Below are 20,846 nucleotides of genomic sequence, written 5' to 3'. Positions count from 1 at the left end.
ACATTTATAGTGAGAGCTGTAGCTTTATATCAGTTACTCTGAAGGCAAAACATGTGTTTGTTTTCTGTCAGTAATATATCATATTGATTCCAGTTGTGCTACATTCTATTAGAAGATTTGTATATTAAAGGTATTTATATTAGTCGCTGCAGATAGGGAAATGATCCCAGATAAAAGATGAAAGACTCAGGAAGTAGCAAAGAGCAGCAGACTTGAGGGAGAGACATGGAGAGATAAGGCTGGAATGTCCTCAGCTGCACTACTGCTGCAATCAGCTCTGTTTTCCTTGTTCCTTCAGGGCTTGTGTAGCTTCCAGAAATAGGAAAACAGCTCACACAGCACAGTCAAAATCCACATACCACCAGTTCACCAAATTTAATCACTAAGGCATTCATTTCACCAAGTGAGACAAATCCCTATTGATAACATAAAGGTTCTGAGGTCGATGGATCAAAACCTTTTTCCAGTCAGGCGTGTTGTTTCTTGCTAATAATGCAAGCTCAGCAGCTTGGATCAGCTTCTGCCACAAGAAAGTGGGTCAGACTGAACCCACCGGTGAGAGCTGTACAGAGACAGCCCCAGGAGACCTTAAGTCAGACGGAGGCTTGCTCAAAATGATTTTCTAAGCTACGGCGCATAACAATATTTTATGCTCAGTTCATGTTTTAATATTAGCTCAATGGTGTCCACAAAAGAAAATAACCAGGTAATTTTCTTTTTGCTAATTTTAGCAAAGAAAATTGCTCCTTTGGTCATTCATACCTAATTGATTCAAAGACCTTACTTCACCAAGTCATTTTTGAAAGCAGTCGGGGTATCGGCTTAAACAGAATTGCTGGGTAGCTTGTTCCAGAATCCTCACAATCCTTTTTAGCCCAAAATGCGGTGTGTTCAATATCACACTACAGTCTTTAATGAATCCAAGAGTATTAAAAATGAACACATTTCCAAATTATATTTAAGGGCTTCTTTCTTCAGGCTGAAATATTCGTTTGTGATTCTTTGCACAAATATGGAGTTCCTTCAACTTTCTGAATTTACATTTTTCAATGTTTTCAGGTTTCTATGTTGTTGTGCCTCATAATATACAACATACGATATATGACAACGTTTTTTGATTAGACATTTCCTCAGTTGTCAATCAGGGATTTACTTACAGTGAACAATAATGTCACACACATTACATTTTTAAAATGTTATTTTACCTTACTGCACCCACACAATTTTTGTTAATACCTACACATAATTAAATTAAAATTTTCTACATTGTAGCTTTGCAGGATGAGAATTTCTACGCGATAAATCAATAATATCACCGACTGGGCTGGTAACAAGGTAATCTTTTTTTACAAATTGGAAAAATGTATGATTTTCCAGGATAAAAAATTAAATATTCAATTTTTTGGCATTATTGCACATTATTTTGTGATCAAGTCTAGACTGACCTCTAATGGACATTTCACAATACTGCTTTTAGAACATCAAGGTAGATTGCATGTAAAAACCTCTATCCATTGAATATACATTTCATGTTATGCAACTTGCTTATCTGAAAAGCACTTTTCTTCCGTGACCAAAATTCAGTTGACTTCTGACATGAGCCCCGCAGAAGGAGCAGTTCTCAGGTGTAGGAATGTTTCATACCTGTCGTAAGAAAGATGGGTAAACTGACACTCCAGGGGATAAAGGAGTTTGTGTGACAGCCAAGTCCATAAAAAGTGATGACAATACCAGTCAGAGATGCCTGCCTCATTTGGCAAAGTTTCTTATCTGGCTTCTATTCAGTACTGAATTTCAAACCAATACCAAAACCTCTCATTCTGAAAACACAACCACAAACCTTTGTCTTGATAATTTTCCTACAAGCAGAAATGTACGTAGATACACTGATCGGCTTTCAAGAGGCTTCAGATACGATCTCTTAGAGCTTTATTTAGAACAACAGTTCATATGAGTCACTGAAATGTATTTTGGAAACTCTATGAGCTGCTAGTGTTTAAAACAATTTTATGATGGGTAATTTTCACCAGTATAAGACTCAATATTTTACATACTGTAAGGATGATTTTATAAACCTTTTTTGAAAAGGCTTCACAATTAATTTAAAGGGATAATATGCCCTTCATGCAGAAGCTCTTACATTAATAGAATATGACAAACTAATTGATATCCACTGAAGTATGGTACAGCCACTTACATTAAGAGTATTTGCCTTTGAATGTGAGAAATATACTTAATTCAAGGAGGGTGGTTTTTGCTCAATTTCAGCCATTCACCAATGAGTTTGATCCTGATGGTGTGTGATATCAGCAGGACACACAGGTATGAATATTTGACTTTAAAATGTTCAGCAAAAGAATATGCTTATTGTGTGACTAAAGATATATGTAAATACCCATTTTATTATTACTATAGAAGGTTTTTAAAATGTCCCTCTGTGTGTAACATTTAATGTGACAACATGACTAGATCAGGCAAATCATTAAGCCTGCTTTTTTCACTTAGAAAGACAGCTCTGTTGATGAAAGGGCTATGTACAACACTACTGATGCGAGCATCTGACAGATGATTACTTCAAACATTCTATATTCTAGTAATCCAATAGCGTGTGTATTATGATGTGCTGTCCCTTTAAGAATATCAAAGGAATCTTGGGATTGCTGGCAAGTGCTACCAAACAGAAGCAGTGACCTCAGATGCTTCATATGTTTTCAGGATATTCTCTTAGCTTTTTATAAAAAACAACAGCTGTCGGCAATCCAACCTCCCCTCCCTGCTGACATGCCTTCCTCCCTAACAAAACCGACTGTTCATTCTCCATTCCCTGAGCTCCTCGCTATTAATTGTGGAAGGACTCTCACTCACTGCAGTGTCTTTGTACAGCAGGCTGAGTGTCTCAATGGGCTAGACATGTACTTATATTTATTTATAGACACTTGTATTCAACTTTCTCACCTTGACCAGTAGTAAGTAACATAAGCCTCATGCATGTCAATTAACAAATCTCACATCAACACAAAAAAGTGTGCTCTCAGTACATGCTGACATCTTAATTAAAAAGAATCCTGTGGCAAACACTGAAGGTGTTACTCTGGCTGCTACTGTTTACCTTTTTGCTGAAAGGGTGTCCCTGGAGGATCTCTTTGATGTGAGTATAGGGCATAAAGTTCCTCTCCTGTTCATCTTTTTTCTTCTCCTGGTATACAGTATCTGCTGCTTGGCTCAAGATCTGCCCAGGGAAAACAGGCAGCCCAGCCTCCTCAGGACTCTGTGAAAAGGGTTATTCTTGTTCTGAACCAGAAAGAGTACTGAGGTGTGATCTACTAAACCCCAAGAAGTCTTGCCCCAAATTCAGGGCTAGAAACTTCCATTGGGGAGCTGAATGCTGTCCTTGCAGACCAAATCTCCTTCTCTTCAAAAACCTGTCAGCTTCAGATTTATTTACACTTCAGGGATATAAACACATTTTACAAAAGCTCTGACATTGTTAAATGAAAGTTGTCTGATGCAAACTGAATTGCAATTATTTCTTATATACATAATCATTTATACACACTGCACCACCCTGAGAAACTACTGCTGCCAAGTTACCCCAATCAAGCCAAGTCAGTGGCGTTAAGTACAACCAGTAGCGCCACTCTAGCCTTTTTAAGGCTTTTAAATCAAATAGTTTTCACATTAAATCATATCTGAGCTAAAACTTTTCAGAGCCATAAATTGTTATTTTTCCCAAGAAAATATCTTAAAGGCTAACCGGTCACTGATAAAAAACGTCTTAATCTCAGGTTTTGGCATATGTTTGGCATTGATGACATCATTTCAGAGCTGAACAAACAAGACATTTTGTGCCTGGTGGAAATAAAGCAGAGGCAACATTTTTACAGTATTTAAGAAAAACTTTTCAAGAGCATAATATATTATGAGCAACTGCAGACATAAATAATTGATACAGTTGGAATTCCAATGTCTTACTCTATCAGCATAAAAGCTTGTGTATCGTGGATTTATTATTCTTTACAAGAATCTCTGATGCATAGGATAGGAAAGCAGAGCTAATCTGAGCTTCCACAGAGGGAATGCAAGAAATTTAAAGGAATTATTTTAGACCCAGACATGGGTGCAGCATTAGTGAAAATAATTGTTTTTTTTCTGGAGATATGGAAGAGTGAAGCTGGCAAGTGTTAGCAGTTCGAGCAATATTTGAGATTCTTCACAGAACTTGAGAAACTGAAACGAGGAAGAAAATTCAGTTTTTCTGAAGATATCAGAGCAATGATAACATTGACCTTTTTATAGGATCAAACCTCCCCCCCCCAACACCATCACGTCTTTCATACCTGCAGAATCGCTAGGGAAATTATATCCAGAAAACTGCCACCAAAAAGGCTTTTTTTTGCAAAAAACAATATAAAAAGTCACTCAAGAATCTGAAGCATAATCTCTTAAGCCAATGGTAAAATCCTTTGGTATGCTTTTTTCTTTATGATTTCCCCAAAACAACTCCTCTCCCTAAAACCAAGGCGTGTTGGCAGCTGAAGGAATTCCAAACAAGAGCCATTGATAAACAAGATGCAAGAGAGACATCAATTCGAAACAGAACCTTCCTTCCTGTTCGGACTCTGCCCAACCAATGGATATTGACGCTATAAAATGAAGATGCTGCTTTACTTTTAAAAAAATCACTTTAAAAAACCAACTTTCCCCATCCAAAAAAAGCAAATAAATTGAGTAAATAGAGGTTGGGTTTTGTTTTTATTTTTGTATTGGTCAAACTCAAGCCCAGTTGAGCTGCTGGTTTCAATTAAAAAATGTTTTGTGATGCATACTGTCGGCCCTGTTCCAGCACACATTTGTGTAACTCTGTGCCACACAAAGAGGAAGGACCATGCACTGGTATATAGCTTAGGAAAAGTCAGTAGACCTCCAGCTACACTGATGATATAATCAATTATTTGCTTTTATATAGTGCTTTAACATCAAATATCCTCAACTATATGACATATAGGAGAGCACCCACTCATCCACCACTAAAGGGCTGCATACACTTGCATGAAACACAGCAGCTGTTACGTGTCCCTCTACACTGCGTGAGAGATGACTTCACTAGCAGAATTAAGTGGGAACTTCAGATGCCAGGCTGTGCAAGAGAAATGTAGCTAACTGGTCATTACAGCTAAAAGTCTTATTTAAAGGATGGCACCTCCTGCAACATAGTATACCATATTGTGACATGGTGCTCTTACAAAATTTGGTCCAGTGGGAAGAACAACACCAACTGGTCCACAAACCGCTCTCCCAGCAGCACTCTGGTATTTCTTGGAAATCTCCCATCCCAGAACTGATCAGATGCTGGTTCAGCTTTGCTTAGCTTGTAAGATCTGCCAAGATCAGGTTAGAAAGGGGTTATGCCCCCATCAGCACATCACGATCACATATTCAAAACAGTCATGATGATTTTAGATAATGAGTGACACTAAAGTTGAATTCAATGAAATACAGTAGCATAAACATGCATCCTATCATCCAGTGGCAATGAATCAGAGACCAATCTGAAAGAAGTCAACAACTGCGTATATTTGGTTCACTTGCTAACAGCTGACAACCAGATGTCTGAAACAAAAGGAGGAATAAAAATAGACATTAGTAGTTTAGGAACATTAAATATAGGAAAACTGTCATTTTGCCTAGCAAGAATAGTCTTCAATTATTCAATTATTAGTGCTAGGATATTGGTTATTTTATCAAATTCAAAAGGATACAGGGTCTCATTTAATTGCAGGCTCTGTAGAATATACTTATGACAATACTGTACTGTATATATTTTATATTTTCTAAATATGTAGTGCCACCTAGTGTTCAAAGGAACATTTCAGCTCAGATATTACAGTACATCAAAGGACTTGACTCTTCCTTAAAAGGGAAAATGCAAGACTTTTTTTTATCTGCCTGCACTGTCCACTAGGGACAAGGATCTTAAGTCCCATTTGATCCAGGCAGTGTCTGCAAACAGTTCTCTATCCACAGAGCTCTTTCCATTATCCTCTGGGCTTGTGAGGCATTCTCGTGCCAGGCCCTGATGATGAAGTTTAGGCAGGAGAGAGGAGTGCACAAGGCTCTTTCTTACTCCTTCCTCCACCGCCCCCCACCTCTCTCGTTGCCTTGTTCTCTGCTTGCTTTCAACCCTCCCTTTCTTCCTATCAGCACTCCTCCCCTCTCTCTCTCTCTTTCTCTCTCTCCCTCGCTCATTTGTCTGGAGCTCCCAGCATTCCAGCTGAAAGTTGTGCTTGTGGAAGTCGGATTTAGATGCTAGAGACCCAGTGACAGCAGTGCACAGCGAGAGCAAAACCACTGCAGCCTGACCCGCACAGCATCTCTGAAGTACGATTACGCTACAGAAGGCTGCTTACTGTCCAGGAGCCTGATTTAACAATATAACAGGTAAGGCTTTGAAATAAACATCTGTTGAATGAGCTAGGGATTCCAATATTGGAGTTTCTCTTTTTTGACCAGTGAGCTCTCTGTACACCAATATTTCAAATTTCACAAAATGTAGTGAAATGTGAACAAAATTCTCCAAAAAAACTGATGCCACTTGATTGTCATTCTTATTTACAAAATAAGAAAAAGAAGAAGTTGTGTTCCTTGATAAGCATTATGTTACATAACTTTAAAAAACTGTTTCATCAAGGGGAAAACTGAGCAACACAGACTAAATTAGCTGAATGTGGTTTTCAACTGTTCTCTCTGTTGGAGGTTAGTGAACAGGTCTGATTTTAATTTGTTCCACTCCATTTTTCATAAGTTTTGTGTTTTTTCATAGCTTGGTCATCATAATCCTTGATTACATAATGTTTTTATTGTAAAATTGCCTGTGGAAATTTTCAGAAAGACTTAGCCAGCTTTTTTTTTTCCTCTCCAAGAACTGAATTTAAAACTCTGGCAGAGCTTATGTGGTCTGTGCAAAGAAATAGATGCCTATTCATATGACAGCTTAGAATGGTGTTTGCTTTTTCTTATGAGTTTTTTTTTGTACTTCATTTAATGATACTCTGCTGCATAAAGTTTCTTTATTTCATAGTTTTGTCAACAGTTGTACACTAAAGGTCAATTAATTTGATAAATACTTCATTATAAAAATTATACTCCTTGGTAAAAATCCATATTGCACTATATTGTTGTTGTAGTTTTATAAGGTGACAGTCTTGAACAAGCCAAACAGAAGCTGAATGATACAACCATGTATTAGACATTACATCCAAACATTTGCTAAAACAGGTGCTTTCTTCCCATTTCTATTATAAATCTGGGTATTGAGCTTCATTAAGTTTAAGTGAGGTCCTTGTAAAAACTTGTTAATGACTAGTATTCTAGATCCTTTAAGAAGGTAAACTAAATGCTATTCATTAGCAACCTCTAAACAAGGCAAGCTCTCAGATTTGTTTAGATGATATTTAAGTGTTTTTTAAAAGAAGGGTTCAAAATAGACAGCTAAAGAAAATACACCAGTTTCCTGTGCTGAGCTGAAAAAACAAATAAAACACAGCATTCCCAAGACAGAGAAAGAAAGGGTCTGAATGGTGAGCACAAGAGGAGACTCACAAAAAAAACTAGTTACATTGAAAAGTTGTTTAGAAAACGCATGAATAAGAGGGTAAAAGCTGAAGAGTTACTATGGTGAACTTGCAACAGTGGCACAATCACACACAAAAGTGTGTAAAACTTCAGTGTGGGTTGAAAAGGGCAGCCTACCAATAGCTTTGAACTTCTCTTGTGAGAGGTGAGGTGATTTTATTCAGACTCCTAATATTAAAGGTGTGGTTAGAACAAAAAACAAGCCTGCGCTGATTTCCACGACTAGCACAGCACATTCACGTACAGGCTGTATGGTACAGTACATGATATAAACAGACTGCACAAATTCTAGTTCTGGTGGCTGTCTAATTGTCATGGAAGCAGAGTTTGCACCCAGGCAGATCTTAACCTGCAGAGAGAAAAGGATACTCCAACCAGCTGCAATGATTGACTTGTGTTTTGAACCTCTCCAGCTCAACTTTCCCTAGAGGTTAAAAATGTTTTATGAGCCTCAATAAGCATATGATCCTAAATAAATGATAAACCTTCACTGGAATAATGTTTACTTTGCTTTTGTTTTAAGGAACAAAACAAAAGCTATAGAAGTTTTCTGTATGATACACAAACTATGTAAAGCTTTAAGGACTTCTGGAGCAGTGCATTAGTCCCACTTTTCCAATTTCAATAATATTGAGGGATATTTTGTTATAAAACAACTTTTTACATTCTTTTTTAGTGGAACCTTGTTAATAAAGTGCAGAGTTTAAGGGTTTAGTAATTTTTTTTTTACATAAAGCAAACACTAATAAAGTTCTGTAAATGTTTACGTTCTCTTAACACTGGTCTCTCTGCATTGTTTGAACATATATTCTTGTTACAAAACTTTGATATAATCACATACACTTGAAATACATTTCTGCAAATACATTGTCCATATCACACACCACACAAATCTGTCTGCTCTTGATCAATAAGAAAGGTTGCAAGTGTGATCAACAAATCAATAGAGACAGAGGCACAGAGACTTTGCAGTATGTGCTGATGCAATAGGAGTGACTATTTAAAAAAAAAAACCTTTACTGCACATTGGAATGTAGTTTGTACTTGCATCCTCAAAAAATGTCAGAGCTGTTTTGTGTTTCACAGAACGGGTACTTTGAGCTGTGCATGTTCAATAAAGAAAAAACACAGGAGGTGAGGGGTTTTGATTATGACCGGAGCCCATTCTGTGTTATTCATCTTACATTTGTCCATGTAAAAGGGCTACAGTAGGCGCCTGCAGCGCCTGAACAAGCTCATACAAGTCACCTTCCCTTCACTGAGCTTTTTCATTGTTCAAAAAGGCCACAGGCTTGCTCTCAGAGATACTTAGTGGGCTAGTTTATTCACATGCTACTCCGGCAGCTGGAAAATGAATGAAAACAAGCAAATGTAAACACGTAGAGTGGTTTGTGCAAGTTCATGTGACAGTTTAACCACCCCCACTCTCCTCTCTATTCTTCTGCTTTGTTGCTGACATTGAATAAGTGGGTCCATAGCATTTGTCAAGGATTTTGTTCTTGAGGTATTGTGAAGCTGCCTCTCTGTCAACCCTGGGCTGTATAGGCAGACAGGTGCTTTTGCCTGTTGAAGGTAAATAACGTGCTAGGCTTCCCTTCATTACCTGTTAACCCCATCTCAGGCCTATGCAACACAACTTCATTATTATTTTTTTTATTTTTTGCTGTGACTGGGCTTGGGTGCCAGCCAGCTCATGATACCTGCTGCCTGACATACTGTAGATACAAAAAAGACTGCAGGAGCAGTTCGCATACAAAGCCCTCTCCTTTCCAGACACCGGGAGCTTTGCACATCTCAGGACTGGCTGACAGGCCACCATGCTGGAATTCATCCCACAAAGTGCACTATGCTAAGAGGTCAGTTAGCTACAGAGGCTTCTATTTGTGTTGTATGGTGCAGAGCAGCAGGAAGAAACATTCACTTAATTCTACTTACCAAGAAATTAGATTTTATTTCACTCCATCCAGCTTTATTCTTTGAAAATGGGAGGCTTTATACCTTATTCTCTACTCTTCTTACTTCGAGCAAGAAGTTCATAGTGGCTTTGCATTTGAAATACAGAAGGAAGCCCTGACTACTGAGTAGGCAGGCATAGCCTTGCCTTTCACCACATAGGTTTAAATAAAAATCTTGTTCCCTTTCCAGAAGATTGGCCTGGGAGAAATAACATGGAAAAATAAGTGGCCCGTATAATGGAACAAAAAATTATGAAGAGACAGCAATTTCAATCTAATTTCAAATCCTGGAATTATTGAGAGAGAGGCTGCCATTTAATGACTAATGACTTACACATATCTGCAATTCCCATAACACAGTAAGGAACTTATGCTCTTAATGCAAGTCAGCAGAGGTTCACATTGGATTTTGTGAAGCTGCTCCTGGGTCTTTAATTAGCTTGGCCTGGAAGTTTCTTGACCAGATTAATAAACCTCGGATTTTTTTACACAGAAAACTAACAATGAAAAATTCCTTTCTGCTTTGTCTAACCTTCAGTAAAGGTCCCTGAAGCCTGACACCGCCCTGAAACATCTGAATAATCTTATGTTGACGGCATGAAGACTTTAAGATTTGCTTCAGAATCTTTCAAAGTTTCTGTTTAAAAAACAAGCATTGGGATGCACTTTACAGTATGCAAACACACATTTATGACCTAGTTTTGTTTTAGTGAATGCAAGCATTTTTGGGGATTTTTAGAGAATAAGAAACTTTCCGTAATACTGTATATTCTTCCTTATTGCATTTTTCAATATTTTGCTAAAAATAAAGAAGAGAAAAAAAAGAAAAACAAATGATTTGTAATGTAATAAATTCTAATAACTGGAACCGACCATGGGCAAATCTTAGAAAAACGGTTTCTGTTGATTGCTGTTTTAATTTTATTTTTATTTAAAAGATTAAGATCTTTATTTTTTCTGGATATGGAGTGAGGAATATGCAAGAACTGGATTCGAAGTATGTTTTTTTGAACACCGTAGACTTTTCAAAAGAAAATCCACCTTTCTTGCAGAAGCTGAACTTTAGTCTCCATTCTTTGGTTCTGAGGACATTTAATGTGGGAGTTTTCTGGTGTTCACCAAATAACAAGCTTGAGGGTGATGATTCCCAGTCAGGGGATCTCTGGGGAGCAGGAAGAGTTATTACATACCCTGATTATGTAAGTCATTTATGTTAAGGTCTTGAGCACGCATTCCAGTTCTTGACTGATTGCGTTTAAAAGCAGTGTGAGAGCAACAAAGCACTGGAACAAACTGCTGAGGCTGAGCCCAGGAGGCAGGAGTCTAAGAGATCAGATATGGACTCAGCTGTGTGGAAAACAAAGTGTCAGATATAGTAGCAGGAAAAGAGTACACATTTCTTGTTCCAAAAAAGACAGATTTAGATTCAGTAGTTCTATGATGTTAAGACGTGAAATATTGCTGAACTGTCAATCTGATAAAAGAGCAGTAAATGTTTAACTCTGGGATGAAGCAAGTGCCAATAAAAGTCCTAGTATTAATCAGTATACAAAGACAGCTGCTGCAGCTCTTTCTACTAAACGGTTTCAGAGCTACAGAAAATACGCAGCCTTGGAAAGTATACAGCTGGAAGGTCAGAGTATTTCCTGAAAAATGTTAAGAGGGACCACTAATGTCACTGAAAGAGACCTTGTCCAGTTTTGTAACTTTACATTTACTCTGCTCTCCAGTGAGTTGCTATGCGTTTCCACTGCTAATTCCTATTTAATTTGCTTTACCAAGATCAAGTTGTACTTCAGTAGTGTACTTTTATTTATCCAGCTAGTAAACAGCTCTTCTCATTCAAGTATTACTGCAGATCCACAGCATAATTCATTGTTTGTAAAACATAAAACATAAGTGGTCCCGTTTTTACATGGATTATTAAGTATGTATTACCTGGTATTTTATATGAGAACTAAGGTCAGATGACAGGTAATAGTAAACATCAAAAGATTGGTTGGAGATTATTACTCACAAACACGCAACTTAATTATTGAAGTACTTTGATCTTTTAAAAGATTTTCTTTTTACTAATTTTATTATAATGTGTGCGTTATTAATTTTCATGAAAAGACCAAACTTTACATTGTACTCAAGTAACTATTTACAGGAACAAAGCAGTGACCTAATCTAAGATGCTAATTGTGGATGATGAAAAGGTTTTCTCAAAATAAAGCAGCCCTGAGACACTTTGAGCATGATGAAGCAATTTACAGCTAGGTAAAGTCCAGACATGGAGAAGGCATGATGCATAGCAATCCAGCAACGGCCACAGCAACACAGAGTAAAAGGGTTTTATGGCACAATATGAGACATATCAAAATGTGCAAGAAAAAAATGTACAAAATGAATGACGGACTGTATGACAGACTTTATCAGGTAAGCAACATTCTAAGATGTGTTGTTTTCCAAGGCTAACAAAGAGAACCAGTGGAAGTATCTGTACTGTGTATAAGAGTATTTTAATAACCTGTTGGGCAACTGGTAATTTCCAGGCTAACTCCCTAGCAGTGCTGACGCACTTACGTATAAAGCTGGGAGGACTAGAGTCCTCGGCATCAACTCCTCTTGGTCAGCAATGTAACAGTAATGTGCAGCAATGAAACTCATAGCCTCCTCCCTCCTCCCTCCCATGTCCCCCTCTCTTAATGAAACTCATAGCTGTCTCTGGACCTAGAGTCCTAACCTTTACTCCATGCTGGCCCAGGCCTAACAGTGATTAACCGCAGCGACTGACACCTGTTACACAAAGGATTCTCACCTCTCTCTCCTGGGACACTATGGCTGTGGGTAACACAAAAATAGCTGTCTATTGCCGAGTCACTAATACAGACAAGGTGCTGTAGGAACCAAGCCTTGCAAAGTGGTTCAAAATACTAGAATACAATTTTGCCATTGAAAGTTAAAAAAAGTTCAAATAAAAGCTTGTGAAGTTTGTCACGATGGTCTTTTGTTTGTGCACGAGTACCCTGTTGGCTAACTTTCAGGGTCTGTTTTGAAACGTGAATTCTGTATAAGAGGACAAAATGCTGGACTGCTTAACCTGCAATGGCTTTACAACAGTTAACATCCACAGGCCTGAGAGCAGCAGGGGGTGGTAAGTCTAGGAAAGAGCATGAGACTCATGGCAGAGGTAACAGGCACATAAATCTTCTCGGTGAAGTGTCTTGTGTGAGCCACGCAGAAGGTAAACAGGCGGGCTGTGCGGACTTAAGAGAATGTGTCTCGCTGACCGTTGGCCAAGCACAGCAGAGTGGACCCAGATGGGGAAGAGGCAGAAAAACATGGTATTGAGCAAGCACCCATCTCTCTGCCATTTTACTGGGAGAGGTGGACAGTGTCAGAGCAAAGCATGCTTTCCTTTTCATCCTTTTGTAGGATACCGTTCAAAACATTTACAATGATGAAATATTTCTGCTTCGTATAAAGACCCTCCCATCTTTATCTAAAGCCATGTTACTCACAGGTTTACCGAGAGTAATAAATATTGTTTGGTAAGCTATTCTTAATTTTCAATGATGCCACATTTCAGCTTATACTCATCTGCCTTAGCAAATGATAGTCAAGGTGTTTTAGTGAATAGACCAATACAACTGGACATCTAGTGTTCTTCAAGTTCAATTATCTGAGACTTATTATTGTCAAATGGCCCGTGTGTAATTTTTTTTCTGAGCTTTTATAACACACAACATTAACATCCACAGTATACTGACAAGAATAAACAAAAAAAAGGAAGTGGAATAACGGAATACAGTAACTTTTTGCCACTCCCCAATCCCAAACAGGTATTGCTCTTTATCCTATTTTAACGACCTTCTAATACAGTAAGGTTAAACATGTTAAATAAAAAATGGCAAGCAATTATGAAGAACAAAGAAATATGCAAGTTACTTGTCCCTCAGCTTTGACAATGAATGTCTCCACACTGCCTGTTTCATGGAATAAATCAACCCTGTCATTCACCTTATATTCTCATGAAATTTTATCATCTTACTAATTTCACAGTAGGTTTTCAAGAGCAAATGCTTAGTTCAATAAAAAATGGCAAAACCTAGTCAGAGGATACTACATTAATATACAAAAAATGCAGCCTGACAACAGCTGACCAGAACAGAGTTTTTTTCTGTTGCAAAACTATGAATCACAGGTTCTAAAAAGAGCTGTGTTTTTGGCCTGTTGTGCTGCTGTATCCTTCAGGGTTTGGCTGGCTGTACTAGGTTAGCTCTGCACAGCACTTGAAAGCCTCTGATTCTATGACAGAGCAATAAACAGCTGGAAAAAGACTAAAATAAATAGAAAAGCATCAAACTCTTCCAAGCCACAAACACAGCAAACAAGTAAGAGTAAAAAAAAAATATTTTTTCAAGTTCAGGACTCTTCCAAAACTGGATAGATGTATTCTGTGAATAGATCCATGTATTTTGCTAATTTTGCTTTCAATTTTCTTAGTTACTGCAACACCTGTACAAAACGATCATTGAATGAAGTAGTGTGCAATTGGGTTTGGAGAAGAAATCAATATTTTCAGTTTATTCCATGCTGAAAAAAAGAAGAAAGAGAACACAACGTTTCGGCCGTGGAGCCTTCTTCAGGTGTCACCTGAAGAAGGCTCCACGGCCGAAACGTTGTGTTCTCTTTCTTCTTTTTTTCAGCATGGAATAAACCTATTACTTGTTCCTTTGCAGCCTACGCATGCTGACGCAGCTACCCACCTGAACTAATATTTTCAGTGCTTTGTGTGACATACTGTAGTTCGCCACTTGGTGAATTCCCTGAATTAATCAATGCTTCACGTGGTTCGTACTGTACATAAGCTCTTTCTATTACAGGTATAATGTTAATCCATGGGACGCCCAGTCTGGCTGTCTGCCTGTCTGTCTTGGTGCTGTCCTGTGCAGGCATGGTGCATGACCCATATAGAACTCACCACTCACAACCCGACCTGGAGCAATCCGAATACAAGGAGGAGCCCTACGCATCAGAACCCCAGCTGAAGGAGTACCACAAAGGCACCAGGTGAGCCCGGCTTTGCATCTCAAACCTTAAACTTTCCTTCTTAAAAACCTGCCTCTTTCCCAGACATTGAGATGTGTGCCACTAATCTCTTCGTGTAAAATGCCAACCAAATCTTTTTTGTAAGGTTCTTCCACACTGTTATTTTTTTTAAAAAGAAATGTTTAAGCACATTTACTCTGGTCAGCAAAATGACTTCCATGCTAGAGTACGAATGACCATGCTGTCGTACGTGTGTTCTTGTAGCTCATGGGCTGAGCCAAAGGGTTTGGGGTGCCAACGATGCTGCGATCCAGAAGAAGAAGCCCCTCAGAATGATCCCCCCTACCGGGTTGTCCCTCAAATCAACATCACCATCCTGAAAGGTAATTGGAAACGCCTACATCACCTCCAAACCCCACTATCCTGCCCACTTCACTAACCCCTGTGCTAATGCACAAATATTGGACAAATACAGCCTGGTAAGAATAGATGGGTACAGACAGGTACAGCATGAAGAGGACATGAGGATGACAAAGAACATTCAAAGAATGGTGATTAGGTATATAGAGCATGTTAATGTATGCCTTCCCCAAACCTGTTTTGGCTATAGAGAAAAGAAAAACTATCTCTCTTAAAGCATGGCCTTTTTCATTGGGTCTAGGCAGGAATCGATCCCGGGACCCTTGTAGTACTAGTGCCATGCTCAGAAACCCTGACCCACTCAATCTTCTATGTGGGGAGGCACATTTTCAATCTGGTAGAGCACAGTGCCGCAGTTTTAAAAGAGACAGAGGATCAATGGCATGCTCACTAGCAGTTTAACAGCCTGGTCAATCTTGTTTTTTTAGAGTTGAAACAACAAACAGGGAAAAGAGAATGTATTTACCGAAAGCTGTGTACTGAAGTGCACGCTGCTGCCCTGTGTCACTGTCATAACCACAGGAAGTACATCATAACTGTCAGGCTACTGTGGAAATCTCCACACTAATTTCCCAATGCATTCCAAGACAAGATCCAAGCAGAACAGGTTTTCCACTCTGTCCATAGAACAGAACAAAGTTCTAACAGGAGGACACAGGAAGTCTACTTGCTGGGGAGTAAACATGCGAGATGTGAGATGATTGGTTCTGAGGTCAGCTGGGAACTAAGGAAAGGAAACGGGACAGCAACTTTGGTCTGTGGCTTCAGTCTACACCCTGACATTAAAAACCCTCTCGAAATACTTGTGATTGCACTTCAACTGGTTAAGCCATACTTCTCCTGGCAGGATTAAATGGCTTCTTTTAAAGATGCGCTTAATGAATATAATTAAAAGCTGGGTAGCGACACATCAGCCACCAGACAATGCTGGAGGGAACATTCTAGACAAGTTTTCACCACATCATCCTGGCTTTGGAGTTGACTTAATCAATGGATGCTTCACATGACAAAAAGCACAAGCTATTTATACTACAGAGTTGAGAGAGTTTAAACGCATTGTAAGTCCACTAAAAAAAAAAAAACAGTTGCAGCACAGCTTTGACAAGCATGTTTGAAATGTAACCTCTAAGAAACAACAGCAAAATGGCAAAAATGATCAATCTGAAGACCACATAAAATGCGCAGCCCACAAAAAAACTTACAGGCGATGTTGCTGATAAATTATTATTGAGTAATTTGTCAGTTCAAATCATTAAATCTAATTTGGTGTATAATTAAGTAACAATAGGAGATGTTATTTTCCACAAACTGAGGTGACTTGATAGGGAAATAGCTCTCAGCCATTAAGAGGTGCTGCAGCTGCTGGACTCACTGTTTGTCTGTTTCCCTAGGTGAAAAAGGGGACTGTGGACAGCGTGGTCCCTATGGCAGAGTGGGGAAGAACGGCAATCCAGGCCCGCGAGGCCCCACTGGACTGAAGGGCAGCAAGGGCACCATAGGGCTCCCAGGGGATCCCTGCAAAACCTACTACTCAGCCTTCTCTGTGGGTCGCAAGAAGGCCCTTCACAGCAACGAGTACTACCAGACGCTGGTCTTCGACACCGAGTTTGTCAACCTCTACAACCACTTCAACATGTTCACGGGCAAGTTCTACTGCTACGTGCCGGGTGTCTACTACTTCAGCCTGAACGTGCACACGTGGAACCAGAAGGAGACCTACATGCACATCATGAAGAACGAGAAGGAGATGGTCATCCTGTACGCCCAGCCCAGCGACCGCAGCATCATGCAGAGCCAGAGCCTCATGCTGGAGCTGGAGCAGAACGACGAGGTGTGGGTGCGGCTCTTCAAGGGCGAGAGGGAGAACGCCATATTCAGTGATGACTTCGACACCTACGTCACCTTCAGCGGCCACCTGATAAAGGCCAAGAGTGAGGGCTAGTCACAGCCCCAGGTGAGAGCTGTACCCTGCCAACCCTGCCAGCCTTCTGTCATGCTGCTGTGCCCAGAGGATACACTTAACAAGCCGGGAGGTTGGGCGTCTCTTCAGACTATCTGCTTATTTACTCAGCTATCGACTCCCTTGTAAAATATCACTCTTTATATTTACTCAAGACAAAACCAGATATTCCAAGTGGCTTTGGGAATGTGTTCCAGGGTGATTTTTCAAAGCTTCCCGTTTCCTTACTGAACTTGCTCCATCGAGTAAGGAATTGCTGGCCTGTTCCTGGTTAGGGGAATTTACTCTACATGAAACCAATCCCCTTCTCTCCCCTCACCACTCATCTCCCCATCCACAAAAAAAAAATCAAGAAACTCTTGCACTGGATCAAAATGTGTGGCATCAGGTGACCTGCTATTGTTTCAAAATGAAAAAAAAAGATGCAGTAGCTTTGTACTTACACATATTCAAAAGAAAGTGTAATTTGCTTCATTCAGCTGATGAAAAGAGCAATATGCCCATTTGGTAATGTTGAAATTTCAACAAAGACCATTTCTGTCTTTCAAATGAATGACAAGGGTCCTACCAGCATGAACGGAGAATGAGAATGCTAGGAGGAATCCTGTTGATTAGTTTCCTGCCAGCAGCACATTCTTATTCTATTGGTGTAATGTTCTTTGCCTGGACACAGTGCTGCTCTATAATAAAATCACTCAATGTTTTGTTTAAATTTACATGCCAATTTACTCATTTCTGCAGAAACAGATTAGTGTCCTTTAAGAAAATATGAGGGAAATTACACTTCATAAATCAGTACAATGAAGGGCATCCACATAGTCTAGACTCTGTAAGAACATCCTCTGCAGAACAGACATAAAATTTCTGAGGGACGCAAATTTGAAAATGTTATTTAATACGGTGCATAATATATTACATACCTTATCAGAGCGCCATGACATTTATACTGCTTTCTTTTGATATTCTTGTATCTGCTTGCATACTTGTGTTTGAGTAAGTTAAAAGCTATTTAAAGAGTACTTAGCCTTACTAACCACAGAACTGAACAGTATTTGGTCTGGAAAGGGAGACACCAAGCTGCAAATTAGCAACATGCACTTATTAATATTTTCCTTAGATTTATTTTTTTTAAAGAATAACTTATTTAAAACATATATGTGGAAAAACGAGACTTTCAATGTAGTAGAAAAGCCTGAGTTGAACAAAACCATTTAATATTTAATTGCAAACCTTCATCAGTGACCTTCTCCAAGGTCAGATGTGTTTCAGGTTATGGATTACAATCCTTAAGGCTTAAAATACTTTTCCTTTTGCAAGATATCTAATGCACCAATTTTCCTGACGAATGAACATGTTCAGTGCTGGTTCAATGATTAGCTTGTACTGGACCTCTTTTCAATATCTTGGGTGACCAGAGCCGTATATCATACCAGAAGGGAAAACGCTTCTCAGAATGGGAATTAATGGTTCTGCTTCATCCCCCTTTAAATTATTTATCCATAAATGGGGTCAACCAGAACTGAGGTGCCTAACCAATTTCATACCTACTACTGACACATTTTATACCCCTTGATACTTCTTACATAAGAATGGTGCTTTTCACTTTCCAAATAAAAGTTATTGCTCTTTATGGTGCTAAAAACGCAATCAGCTACAATCCCAATTTCATGAAGATAACTTCATTTTAATAAAAATACATTTGTATATTTGAAAAAAAAACTTATAATGTTAAATTTGCTAAACATTATTGCATGTTTCATTTCTGTCAGTAGGTTGTGCCACATATAATTCAGAGTGCAAATGCAGATGGTAATTTAAAGCTTGGACAAATCTGTCAGCAACAGGCAGTCAGTAAAATGAGGTATAGCTGCATATTCCATCAGGCTTTTGTTCAAGGCAATACAATTTCCCTTTCCCTTAATGGCACTGTATCTGCACACTCTTAGAAGAACGTTTCGCAATGAAGATACTAAAGTGAGTCTTGATCCAAGTTAATGGCAATCAAAGACAATCAGAAATCTGACTGAGCAACCATGTGCAGATTATATAAACTCCATGCAGAGCAAACGAGATAATACTTAGCAGAAAAACAGAAGCTGTGAGAAAGGAAGATTTTATTGTCAACCACTGTAAATGCTATTTTCTTATATTTTTTTTACATTGGATTTCTCTTTTCCTGCTGGTCAGTTTGGAAGGATTTTTTACAACAAAAAATAATTTTGTATTTCATTTTATATACCGGTTAAAGCAGTATAATGTGATGCTTTATTAGAATCACCAATATTAAATTGTTAAACTTGCCAATGTGTGAATGTGTTTCAATTGTTTCCAGTTGCAGGTCTCAAGCTCTGAGGATGGTCCAAGACAAGGCATGCCAGCACTTTGCCTAGTTAACTAGTGTTTTGTCAGAAACTGCAAATATTATGTCGCGCTGAATAGTGAGTGCTTCCAAAAAGACTAAGCCAGGTTTCTGTCATAGAAGTGCGATTAAAACAGGCTGCTTGGAGCGCAAAGCACAGTGAGCTCATCGAGACTGCAAGTTAGGAAACGTACTGTTTAGTTGTGGGAGTGCCAAGAGACATTTAGCTGGAGAGAACCTAGTCAGTAGGCCATTCTCCTCTTCTTTAGCAAGTGTCAGCCTATCTGTCAATGAGATATTACAGTAGTTTACTTTGAAAGCCTTGCTGGCCTGTATACAGACTATCCTTACCATTATTGTAGAATTACTAGATCTCTAGTTTTCGAGTCACACCCCTAGACCTAGAATGGCATATTTAAAGAGCAAATGGTGGTGTTTTTATTAGAACCAGACACAGATGTTCAAGGTGTGTTCAGGACACCTGCAATAACATTTGATGTTACCTCAGCATATTAAATTATTGCTTTTTCCAAAGGAAACCATCCATCCATTTTCTAACCATTTTATTCAACATACCTGTTGGGTCGCAGAGGAGCCAGAGCCTATCAGGGCAAGCACGGGGCACAAGGCTGGATTCACCCTGAATAATAATAATAATAATAATAATAATAATAATAATAATAATAATAATGTTATAATTATCATTGACTCATCCTGGATGGGATGCCATTCCATTGCAAGTATTCCTGAGTATTGCAGTAGAATGGGAATTTAGTTAAAGCTGTAGAAAAAGCATGTTTGACAGCACTGTTTAACCAAACTTGGGTGCGCAGATGTATCTTTCTCTTCAATACAATGATGGACAAATCTGCCAGTTCCAGGTTTTTGTTAATGGTTCTTTCTGTCTTAGCTCATTTTAGATAATTATATATCTGGTCAGAGCCAGCCTGCCACTTGGATATTAGCTTTGGTTTTGCCAGCCACCATCTATAATAATAATTATTTACACTTATATAGCGCTTTTTCTGCTCCACTCAAAGCGCTTTACAGGTAATGGGGACTCCCCTCCACCACCATCAATGTGCAGCATCTACCTGGATGAAGCAACAGCAACCACAGTGTGCCAGAACGCTCACCACACATCAGCTATCAGTGTTGAGGAGAACAGTGTGATGAAGCCAGTTCACAGATGGGGATTATAAGGAGGCCATGATTGGTAAGGGCCAATGGGAAACTTGGCCAGGATGCCGGAATACACCCCTACTCTTTTCCAGAAACGCCCTGGGATTTTTAATGACCACAGAGAATCAAGACCTCAGTTTGACATCTCATCCGAAGGACGGCGCTTTTTTAGAGTATAGTGTCCCCGACGCTACACTGGAGCATTAGGACCCCAGGAGACCCCAGGGTGAGTGACCCTTCTGGTCTCACTAACATCTCTTCCAGCAGCAACCTTAGGTTTTCCCAGGAGGTCTCCCATCCA

At 39.1% G+C, this 20,846-nt stretch overlaps 1 protein-coding gene across 1 annotated transcript; it reads left to right on the top strand.

Annotated features, from left to right (window-relative positions):
• Positions 1–6,238: 6,238 nt before the first annotated feature.
• On the top strand, positions 6,239–19,304 carry c1qtnf1 (C1q and TNF related 1). Its single transcript, XM_006635382.3, has 4 exons — positions 6,239–6,438; positions 14,459–14,645; positions 14,889–15,007; positions 16,436–19,304. The coding sequence occupies exons 2-4, from the start codon at positions 14,464–14,466 to the stop codon at positions 16,984–16,986; spliced, it is 852 nt and encodes a 283-aa protein (XP_006635445.1). The 5' UTR covers positions 6,239–6,438; positions 14,459–14,463; the 3' UTR covers positions 16,987–19,304.
• Positions 19,305–20,846: the final 1,542 nt, after the last annotated feature.

Source organism: Lepisosteus oculatus, chromosome 9 (genome assembly GCF_040954835.1).
Source record: "Lepisosteus oculatus isolate fLepOcu1 chromosome 9, fLepOcu1.hap2, whole genome shotgun sequence".
Classification (NCBI taxonomy): domain Eukaryota; kingdom Metazoa; phylum Chordata; class Actinopteri; order Semionotiformes; family Lepisosteidae; genus Lepisosteus; species Lepisosteus oculatus.
Note: the sequence above shows the minus strand (reverse complement) of the source record. Positions and strands in the feature narration are given on the sequence as shown.

What these genes read in the sequence shown, in the direction of transcription:
- c1qtnf1 (XM_006635382.3), top strand. Translation starts at nt 14,464, where the DNA reads ATGTTAATCCATGGGACGCCCAGTCTGGCTGTCTGCCTGTCTGTCTTG. An exon ending in GAGTACCACAAAGGCACCAG is followed by an intron (nt 14,646 to 14,888) that starts GTGAGCCCGGCT and finishes GTGTTCTTGTAG; the next exon opens with CTCATGGGCTGAGCCAAAGG. An exon ending in CAACATCACCATCCTGAAAG is followed by an intron (nt 15,008 to 16,435) that starts GTAATTGGAAAC and finishes CTGTTTCCCTAG; the next exon opens with GTGAAAAAGGGGACTGTGGA.